This window comes from Bactrocera oleae, chromosome 3 (assembly GCF_042242935.1).
Source record: "Bactrocera oleae isolate idBacOlea1 chromosome 3, idBacOlea1, whole genome shotgun sequence".
In the NCBI taxonomy this organism is placed as follows: domain Eukaryota; kingdom Metazoa; phylum Arthropoda; class Insecta; order Diptera; family Tephritidae; genus Bactrocera; species Bactrocera oleae.
Window position 1 is genome coordinate 34,690,856 of NC_091537.1, and position 11,917 is coordinate 34,702,772.

Sequence of the window (11,917 nt, forward strand, 5' to 3'; positions counted from 1 at the left end):
AATTTGTATAACATGAGCCTCATCAAAGGACCTTGGTAGAGATGTCACAATATTGTTAACAGAAATTGGTATATTAACAACAGCTCACTTGAGCAAACTCTGACCTTGATATCCTAACGGACGGATTGTCATAAAAGGCAATCTAGGCATTATAAGACGTTCTTCAATTGGGGTTAAACCTTTCAAACAATCCAGTATTTCAGGAAAGTCTAGACCGTTAGCTAAACATATTTTTGGAACGTTCTTTTTAACAATCGCATTTTTGCAAGTAGCACAAAAATTGTAATTTCCATCTTCTGAAGGAAATTTTTGCATTAAAAAGAAGGCGGATGCAGCATTTGGTTGACCTTGCGCAATATTTTCAAATTTAATTTGCGAACTTGGTGTAAAAACCATAAGCCGCCGCAGTAAATACATATTTCAGTAGGGCCCTTATTTATATTTTGGAAATAAATGTTTTTGAAATCTGTTAAATTGCCACTATTATCAGTTTCTATAACATTATTTTCTCTCGTTAATCGGATTCGTTGGGGCTGCCTTTAGTTTTCAATTTGTCTATTGAGTGGGTTATATCTACGAAGGCGAACTTGACCTTGTCTAAGACGTCTCTGATTCAAAATTTCTTCCCTCATACCCCTGCTACTAAGCTGTCGACGTTGTGTTTCTCTATCACGCTCCTCTCTCCTTATTTCAGGATTTCTTCGTGCATGTTCCCTTTGCATTTGATCACGAATGCGCTCTAAATTCCTATACTCAGGATTTCTTGCGCAAAGTTCTCTATGATCCCTAGTGTTCCTACTTCGTTCATCATAACGTACCTCAGGATTTTCTCGACGAGATCTATGACCTCGAGTATTTCTTATTTGCTCTTCAGAGCGAATTTGTGGATCTTGCCGCCTTGTTCTATGTTGAACAGTATTTACAACTTGCTCAGCAGATCGAACCTCGGGCTCTTCACGCCGAGACCTATGACCTTGAGTATCTCTTTTTTGCTCTTCAGAGCGAATTTGGGGATCTTGCCGCCCTGTTCTATGTTGAACAGTATTTGCAACTTGCTCAACAGATCGAACCTCGGGGTCTTCACGCCGAGACCTATGACCTCGAGTATTTCTTATTTACTCTTCAGAGCGAATTTGGGGATCTTGCCGCCTTGTTCTATGTTGAACAGTATTTGCAACTTGCTCAACAGATCGAACCTCGGGGTCTTCACGCCGAGACCTATGACCTCGAGTATCTCTTATTTGCTCTTCAGAGCGAATTTGCGGATCTTGCCGCCTTGTTCTATGTTGAACAGTATTTGCAACTTGCTCAACAGATCGAAGCTCGGTCTTGCCGCCTTGTTCTATGTTGAACAGTATTTAAATTTTGTTCAAAAGACCGTACCTCGAGACTTTCCCGCCTGGTTCTATGTTGATTTGTATTGATAATTTGTTCGGACAGACGTACATCGGAATCTAATCTACGATTAGCGTGACTTACAGTATTTTGTGACTACTCACTATCTCTATATAAAGAGTTTGCACGAAGAACTCTCATACGTCTTCTATTCTGAAGACGACTTAGTAATGTAGATTTTCTACTTAATCTAGGCATAATTAATTAATAATAAATGGATTAATATATAAAATACTTATAGATAATATTTATATAATTTAGCCGGGTGTTAAAAGTTGGATCCTAGGTGCTGCTCTCTTTCACTGTAATTCCTTGTAAGTCCTTTTCTGTTCCTATGGTATACTGGTGCACTGTATATGTGTTTGCTCGCCACTGTATATAATACGGTTTGCTCGTCACTGTATATAATAATACTTTAAACACTATATAACTAATACACTAAAATTAGTTTGAATAAAGCACTTTGCTGGTAAAGACATCTAGTGAAACTGAAACTACAAACACAGTGTACTGATATTTATTATACTCTTGCAACATGTTGGTACAGCTTACGTACTTTTGTATACCTATATATTACTTAGCTATTCACTAACATAATAATACATAATATTTAGTTATATTTATATTTTAGAAATGAGTTTATTTCGTTGTATTGAAATTAAGTTCTCGGAAAACCCCTCCGTAAATTACTTTTGTTAAACACTTTCTAAAACAGGGGGATCTATGGTACCTATTTTGAAGGGTCTACCCATGAAGGCTAAATTAACAATAACTTACATATAATTAAGTATGGTATACACATATGTAGAGCAGGTATGTAGATTTTCTTCTTTCTGTCTTAATATCTAAACCTTTCATAAGCTGCCAACGGCGCTAGGTAAAAATGTAATTGTCTTGAGTTTACAGTTCACCACATGACCTTCATATTAAAACGTGTCGCAAAACTGAAATAATAGACAGTAGCATGTAAACCGATGGGGTCGCAGTTTATCTATAACCACATAAAAAGGGTCTTTAGCCCTTTTGATACTACATTACTAATATTTATTTCATGCAATTTACTCTAGAAAGATTTTTTTGCTCTATACAAATGCACTTTTTTAGCATTGTTGTCTGGTATAATTTATAATAAGTTCAACATGATGGCTGAGAAAATATACCTAACCACTGATTATCACCAAATATTAGAAGAAATATATGTATATAGAAATCTATATCTATCACTTTGGGAGAAGCAAATAACTCTTTGGTGAACAAAACTATACTCTGTTGCAACATGTTGCGAAAGTATAAAAATGTTGCGAAAGAATTCAATATTCATTACTCGATTATTATTTGGTATCTTATTAACTTATGTTATTGATCATAGATTAATTTTGTGTCAATACTATTTTTTTCTCCGAAATGTTAACTTTTATAAAAAGAAGCTATTTAACTCAAACATGGTATATGTGTGGGGTATATGAGGTTGCTGTTGTACCAGAGGAGCGGAAATCAGTATATTAGGGTTATAAGGTTTAAACAAAGTCTAGACCAATTTCATTCATATACAGCGATATACATTATTTTTAAGAAAAACTGTCCATTTAATTTCATTAAATTATCAAATTGACGAAAAAAATTATACCATAAGTAGTACATGTGAGCTGGGAAAATCAAAGACCAGAAAATTCCTCCAAACCGTATATTAAAAAATGTTGAATTAAACATCCATTATTAAATGATATCATGATTAGATTACAATTAAATTTGGTATATTCTTGACTTATATTAAAGGCCATAAACTTAGTCTCAGTTTTATTGCTTGAAGTGAGATACATAAGTATGAATGTGATCTTTAGAATCAACAGTTTTTGAGAGGATGACCAAAAGCTCAACCCACTGAGATTCTGCAGCCGATCAAGTGATAAAGAAGGTTGGAAGCCCAAATTGGCGAATCATAGCGATTGCCTTTTTCTTCTCAGCTTCCCAGTGCGCAGGTGAGGATCTAACGCCTTTCATCATCGTGTTGAATCAAGTTTTGAACAAAGTTTTCGTTTAATAGATTTTGGGCCGTAATTCGGTTGCGACCTGAAAACTTTCTAAGGCAAATGGATGTACTATTCTTAATTTGTAGCAGTTCTAATTTTTTGTAATCATAGAACAACTTTGAAATGGTACACGCTCTTCTGTCAAAACGGCGAATTTCAGAACGCATTATCTTGCTATACGTTTCAGAGTATGTACGCTTCTGCCCAACGTATATTGTTCCAAATGACAACTCTTCTGAATTATTATCTTGAATTATGTCAATTGGTCTTTGTCCTTCACTTGGCGCTATAACTAAACGGTTATAGTCTAAGTTTTCTACAGGAATATTGTCCAAAAGAGTTTCTTGACCGCCTGGATTTAGCTCTGAAGGTAAAAGACCCGTGGGAATATTATTACCTGAGGGATTATCATGAGAAGTTTGTGCCGCATGAAAAGATTGAACCAATCGGGAATCCTCTGCAGATGCAACAAACGGAACTTCTTCTTGGTTATTAAATTCTGAAATCCAGTTTTCATTAATATGTATATTGTGCTCACGATACAGAGGGGTATTCACTAAGAACTGCAAAGCTTCCATAATCTTTGCGGGGCGTATGGTATCGATCATGTAATCATGATTATATTCCAAACGCCTTCTTAAGTGAATTTGTATAACATGAGCCTCATCAAAGGACCTTGGTAGAGATGTCACAATATTGTTAACAGAAATTGGTATATTAACAACAGCTCACTTGAGCAAACTCTGACCTTGATATCCTAACGGACGGATTGTCATAAAAGGCAATCTAGGCATTATAAGACGTTCTTCAATTGGGGTTAAACCTTTCAAACAATCCAGTATTTCAGGAAAGTCTAGACCGTTAGCTAAACATATTTTTGGAACGTTCTTTTTAACAATCGCATTTTTGCAAGTAGCACAAAAATTGTAATTTCCATCTTCTGAAGGAAATTTTTGCATTAAAAAGAAGGCGGATGCAGCATTTGGTTGACCTTGCGCAATATTTTCAAATTTAATTTGCGAACTTGGTGTAAAAACCATAAGCCGCCGCAGTAAATACATATTTCAGTAGGGCCCTTATTTATATTTTGGAAATAAATGTTTTTGAAATCTGTTAAATTGCCACTATTATCAGTTTCTATAACATTATTTTCTCTCGTTAATCGGATTCGTTGGGGCTGCCTTTAGTTTTCAATTTGTCTATTGAGTGGGTTATATCTACGAAGGCGAACTTGACCTTGTCTAAGACGTCTCTGATTCAAAATTTCTTCCCTCATACCCCTGCTACTAAGCTGTCGACGTTGTGTTTCTCTATCACGCTCCTCTCTCCTTATTTCAGGATTTCTTCGTGCATGTTCCCTTTGCATTTGATCCCGAATGCGCTCTAAATTCCTATACTCAGGATTTCTTGCGCAAAGTTCTCTATGATCCCTAGTGTTCCTACTTCGTTCATCATAACGTACCTCAGGATTTTCTCGACGAGATCTATGACCTCGAGTATTTCTTATTTGCTCTTCAGAGCGAATTTGTGGATCTTGCCGCCTTGTTCTATGTTGAACAGTATTTACAACTTGCTCAGCAGATCGAACCTCGGGCTCTTCACGCCGAGACCTATGACCTTGAGTATCTCTTTTTTGCTCTTCAGAGCGAATTTGGGGATCTTGCCGCCCTGTTCTATGTTGAACAGTATTTGCAACTTGCTCAACAGATCGAACCTCGGGGTCTTCACGCCGAGACCTATGACCTCGAGTATTTCTTATTTACTCTTCAGAGCGAATTTGGGGATCTTGCCGCCTTGTTCTATGTTGAACAGTATTTGCAACTTGCTCAACAGATCGAACCTCGGGGTCTTCACGCCGAGACCTATGACCTCGAGTATCTCTTATTTGCTCTTCAGAGCGAATTTGCGGATCTTGCCGCCTTGTTCTATGTTGAACAGTATTTGCAACTTGCTCAACAGATCGAAGCTCGGTCTTGCCGCCTTGTTCTATGTTGAACAGTATTTAAATTTTGTTCAAAAGACCGTACCTCGAGACTTTCCCGCCTGGTTCTATGTTGATTTGTATTGATAATTTGTTCGGACAGACGTACATCGGAATCTAATCTACGATTAGCGTGACTTACAGTATTTTGTGACTACTCACTATCTCTATATAAAGAGTTTGCACGAAGAACTCTCATACGTCTTCTATTCTGAAGACGACTTAGTAATGTAGATTTTCTACTTAATCTAGGCATAATTAATTAATAATAAATGGATTAATATATAAAATACTTATAGATAATATTTATATAATTTAGCCGGGTGTTAAAAGTTGGATCCTAGGTGCTGCTCTCTTTCACTGTAATTCCTTGTAAGTCCTTTTCTGTTCCTATGGTATACTGGTGCACTGTATATGTGTTTGCTCGCCACTGTATATAATACGGTTTGCTCGTCACTGTATTTTTTCTAGAAAGATTTTTTTGCTCTATACAAATGCACTTTTTTAGCATTGTTGTCTGGTATAATTTATAATAAGTTCAACATGATGGCTGAGAAAATATACCTAACCTAACTAAGAATATATGTATATAGAAATCTATATCTATCACTTTGGGAGAAGCAAATAACTCTTTGGTGAACAAAACTATACTCTGTTGCAACATGTTGCGAAAGTATAAAAATGTTGCGAAAGAATTCAACATTCATTACTCGATTATTATTTGGTATCTTATTAACTTATGTTATTGATCATAGATTAATTTTGTGTCAATACTATTTTTTTCTCCGAAATGTTAACTTTTATAAAAAGAAGCTATTTAACTCAAACATGGTATATGTGTGGGGTATATGAGGTAGCTGTTGTACCAGAGGAGCGGAAATCAGTATATTAGGGTTATAAGGTTTAAACAAAGTCTAGACCAATTTCATTCATATGCAGCGATATACATTATTTTTAAGAAAAACTGTCCATTTAATTTCATTAAATTATCAAATTGACGAAAAAAATTATACCATAAGTAGTACATGTGAGCTGGGAAAATCAAAGACCAGAAAATTCCTCCAAACCGTATATTAAAAAATGTTGAATTAAACATCCATTATTAAATGATATCATGATTAGATTACAATTAAATTTGGTATCTTCTTGACTTATATTAAAGGCCATAAACTTAGTCTCAGTTTTATTGCTTGAAGTGAGATACATAAGTATGAATGTGATATTAACTCCACCAAAGTGGCTAAATTTTATATTATTAGCTTAGGTGGCAAACGTCAACCAGAGAATCGGAATTCATTATATGAAGGTGTGAGGTTTAGACTTAGTATATACTAATTTCATTCTAATTCAGCGTCAAACCACATAATTTTTAAGAAATCTTTTCCACTTAATTTCGTTAAAATATCACGTTGATCACCGGAACGGTGTAAAGTCAGGTGGAAAGACGGAAATCATATATATATTGGGGATAGAGAAATATATTAATTTTGACATTGCTCAGTTATACTCGAGAACATATTTTGAAGCAATTTTATATATAAAAAAATATTAATACTCACTGACCGACATATTCGGCATAAAACTGGTTAGAATAACGAAAAGCATTATAAGTAGTATATGGAATTTGAGGGTAGTATTAACCCGATTTTATTAATTTTTTCCAATACCACATACTATTAATATGCCACAGACTAATAAAATGCTCCCACTGTTTCATTAAGGTACCTCACATACCATCACCAATCAAATGGAGTAAAGTCAGACGAATGTTCGAAAATCCTGATATTAGTTACATGGGGGCTAAGGAAAATTTTCACCCGATTTGATCTTGTTATGAGTAAAACACGCTCTCTCATTTCCATTGAGATAACTCACATATGCGGTATAAAGTCACGCGGAAGTTCAAAAATATTTATATTAGATATATGAGGGCTACAAGAACTATTGATCCGATTCAACCCATTTTTGAAACAAAGACATACTATTATCGATAGTTTCATTTATTTATTCTATTATATGAATTTCAATTGTATATCTTACACAATGGCCGATATTTACGGTAAAAAGTCAACTATAGGTACTGGGGTCCACATATTCAGTACCTAGGGGCTTGAACAGTTTTGGTTCGATTTAGAGAATTTTTGGCCACAAGGTGGCATACTTTAAACGTATTATTCACGCAAAGTTTTACGCCAATATAATCATTGTTGCTTGATTTGCATAGTGGAAAGTGAAAGAATCAAGTGGAATTTAAAATGGTGTCATATGGAAAATAGGCGTGGTTGTAATCCGATTTCGCCCATTTTCGCACATAGAAATATAAAAAGAATGTTATGTACCAAATTTGGTTGAAATCGGTTAAAAAGATCCCAAGATATGGGTTTTCACCTAAAAGTGGACGGTGTCACGCCCACTGTCTAATTTTGAACGCGGTTCCTATAAAGTCATCTCATACCATCCCTGAGATAAAATTTAATGTCTCTGGCGTGTTTAGTGCTTGATTTATCGCGCTTTTAGTAGTTTTTAACAGTACCGTTACATGGGGAGTGGGCGGGGTTGTCACCCGATTTCACCCATTTTCACACCGTAGGTAGAGGTGCTAATACCATTTGCTTCCAGTGAATTTTGTTATTATAGCTTTGGTAGTTTGGGAGATATGCACATTAAACCAATTAGGGGCGGGACCACGCCCACTTAAAAAAAAAATTTTAACTGCAGATGCCCCTTCCTAATGTGATCTCGTGTACCAAATAACAGTCTTGTATCTTATTGCGGAGCTTAGTTATGACAATTTATTTGTTTTTGATTAATGGCGTTTTGTGGGCGTGGCAGTTGTCCGATTACGCCCATATGCAATACCAACCGTCTTACTGTACCAAGAAACATGTGTACCAAGTTTCATAAAGATATCTCAATTTTTACTCAAGTTACAGCTTGCACGGACGGACGGACGGACAGACAGTCACCCGGATTTCAACTCGTCTCTTCATCCTGATCATTTATATATACATAACCCTATATCTAACTCGATTAGTTTTAGGTGATACAAACAACCGTTAGGTGAACAAAACTATTATGCTCTGTAGCAACATGTTGCGAGAGTATAAAAATTTCTAAAAACGAATTAGTCAAGTGTTAGTGGATATAAAAGTGAAAAATAAAAGTGTATAATTAATTTTAAAAAAACGCAAAAATACGTACTTTAAATAGTTGAAATTTTCAACTTTAAACGTAAATATCTCGAAAACTATAAGTTTCCCGCGGCTATATCTATATATATTCTTGATCTGGAGAGATCCTCCGTCTATCTCTATCCGTCCATACCCGTTTTATCCCCGAAAGCCTGGGACAGTATACTAAAGCAAACACGAATTATGTAATATATAATAGATATACAATGTCTGTCAATAATGACTGTTTATATCAGTAAAGCTACAGATTTCTCGTATGGATATCAATCAAAAATATGCAAGTATTATTATTTTGTGAGCTACTCTTAGGCTGTGTGCAAAACGGTAACATGTTGTTGTTGTTGTACAATTTCCTATTGTGTAAACAAATTTTACATTTTGCTATACCAAATGGAAAGTAAAATTTTGATAGCGCAATTGCGTCCTTTGAGTTTTCGTCTTGGCAATTAAATTATTAAAGATACTATCAAAAAAAAATATGCATTAATTTGAAGATTTGATATTAATTAAGAGTTTTAGGCAACGTGTTAGCCCGCTATTAGACTATTTGCATTTGATCTGCATACATTAATACTTATGTCTATATATAAATATTTGAAGACACAGTTTATATTCACTTAATAATTACATATTTTAGTATATCTTCCAGCACATTAACAAAATATGTGCTAGTTTATATTTTCTGAAAAGTGAAAATTCAAACTCCCGATTTTTTTTTCAATGTTGTTCTTGTTAGGACTCATATTATTGATTTCAAGTTTATTATATACATACATATATTTTTTATTTTGCATATTTTATGACATCTTACTGCAACAAGTAAAAATCAATGGGATATGTTTTTTACATACATATAATATATCTACTACAACCCGACATGTTCATATAGATATTCTAAAGCGGACCATACTCTTCTAATTGAATGAAATTTTCTTTCGACTTTTCTACAATAATATATGTAGATTTAGATCAGCTAATCAACTACAAAAATATTATTTTTACTTCTTACTTAAATAATAAAAATACAGAAGAAGGCAAGAACTTTCCTTATTAAAAATATAATAAGCTTCTGAGCTGGGTAAAATTCTGACATTTGGATTCACCACGAAAAATGTCAAAATTTCACTTTCAGCTGCCAGAATTTTAATTTTTCTACCGTTTGGCACACAGCCTTAATCAACTTCTCTTATTTAATATAACATAATATGTTCACAATTACAATCATGCTCCGAATAATTTAGAATTTTGAATCATGAAGCCCCAAATTTATTTTTTGGTTTATTAATTCTTAGATACGGAAAAATTGTATTCGCAAGCTACTCAGGAAATTCTGGATCCATACGGTAAAACTTACACTTGGGACGTTAAAGTAAGTGTTATGGGGTTGCAGACCCAGCAAGTTGCTGAAGCTATAGTTGCTGCTTATAAATTACCTATAAGCTGGGAAGAATATGCACAAAGACAACGGGAGCGAACAGAAATTTTAATGACAGAAGCTGAATTAATGCCAGGTAAATCCAAATTTAGTCATCTAATTTTTTTTTTTTTTTTGTTCTAGATACTGAAGTGGGTTATGAAGAAATTGTAAGACAAATAGCTGGCTCTTTTAACAAGTCTTACCCACGTGATGTGCGGGTAAAAATGCTTGGCACAACCGAGCAGAAATCGGCTGCAATTGCTGTTAATGAACTAGAATTGCCCATAACTGTCGAGGAATGCCTGAAAAGATTTACAAATAAGTGTAAAGAAATGTTGGGGAATTCTCCGTTAATGCAAGGTTAGATCATATAAGACGTTTTCAAATAGGAGACTAGATCAACGGTCGTTTTATTTTGATTGAATATTAATACACAGTTTGTCAAGAAACTCTTTACACACTAAAATAAAAATTAAAATTTTGACTTTAACTTTCAAGCGGTCGCGCCGTCTTTTGTAACGGCAGCGATCGCGTGTAACCTTAAATACATACTGCATATATCAGATAAATAAAACTCTAATTAATCAATTTATTTAGATAAAGATATCTCAATTTTTACTCAAGTTAGAGCTTGCACGGACGGACGGACTGACGGACAGACAGTCACCCGGATTTCAACTCGTCTCTTCCCCTGATCATTTATATATATATAACCCTATATCTAACTCGATTAGTTTTAGGTAATACAAACAACCGCTAGGTGAACAAAACTATTATACTCTGTAGCAACAGGTTCCGAGAGTATAAAAATCCATAAGTATGCAAACAAAAAAACTTTATTTACACATTTTCGACATTGTCAAGAAACTCTTTACCCAAAATTTAGTAGTTATTTTTGATTCTAAATTTATGACTTATTATATTAACTTAAAGCTAATTTAAATATTTGGTGTGACCCCCCATTAACATGTTGCAGGTGGTTTTTCATTGAATGCACCATCTTTGGTAGGACATATTCCAATAGGATGTTATGCCACGTTTCGAGTATGGCAGACATCACTGCTGTTCGATTTTTGAACTCATTTTGCCACTTTTTCTTTAGATAGACCCACAAATTGCTGATGAGGTTAAGATCTGGGCAGGGTATCAATGATCTTGTCACAGTTAGAAGGTAGCCAATCCCGTACCTGAAGCTCTTTATGACTTGGATCATTGTTTTGATATTTGGATGTTGGCTTTTGATTGTTGGAAAAGCCAAATTTCACTGTACTTGTGTATCCAAATTTTGGAGGTACTATGCTGTATATATAGTGTTTTCTATGAATATCAAATTCCCCACTCCTCGGCTGGAGATACAGTTCCAAATCAATAGTGACAGTTTTCCAAATTTTAATGTTGGAACGACGTTTTGCTTTTCAAGCGTAGTTAACGCCTTGCATCATACTCTGCTTGGGCCATCGTTTTAATACTGCATAATTGTGGTTTCGTCACAAAATATGACGTTATCCTAATGTTCTACCGGATCACATTAAGCACGACCACCTCCATCCTTTGCTTCGAATCTGCCCTGGTTTTCCGCGCGACTTATGACATTGTAAACTGTTTTTTGAGATAAAGAAAACATATCAACCAACTCCGCTACAGATTTGCCCAACTTGTGATTGTAGTAAATCAATTGAACTACCTCAAATATTAATATTTTATCGGGAATTTTGAAACAGCAGGTTTTCAACCAAATAAAATTAAATTCAAAGGATGCATAACAATATACACTGCAGAAAGCATAGATAACGGTTAATTACCGTTTTTGCTTAAAGCGAGAGCAAAACACAATCGTTAAGCGGAATGTGTGAAGAGTTTGTTGACAGTGTCAAAAATGTGTAAACTAAGTTTTTGTTCATAT

The 11,917-nt window shown here is 34.7% G+C and overlaps 1 protein-coding gene across 3 annotated transcripts in view; it reads left to right on the forward strand.

Annotated features, from left to right (window-relative positions):
- The window catches only part of LOC106622018 (probable pseudouridine-5'-phosphatase), a 32,097-nt gene that overhangs the window by 18,487 nt on the left and 1,693 nt on the right, over window positions 1-11,917 (forward strand). The window contains exons 2-3 of one of the 3 annotated variants that reach the window (XM_070106457.1): window positions 9,890-10,108; window positions 10,156-10,374. In XM_070106457.1, coding sequence (XP_069962558.1) covers window positions 9,890-10,108; window positions 10,156-10,374 — 438 coding nt within the window. Of the gene's footprint in view, window positions 1-8,801; window positions 8,875-9,889; window positions 10,109-10,155; window positions 10,375-11,917 lie in introns of those variants that run through there. The other 2 variants (XM_070106456.1, XM_070106455.1) reach the window with 2 other exon arrangements.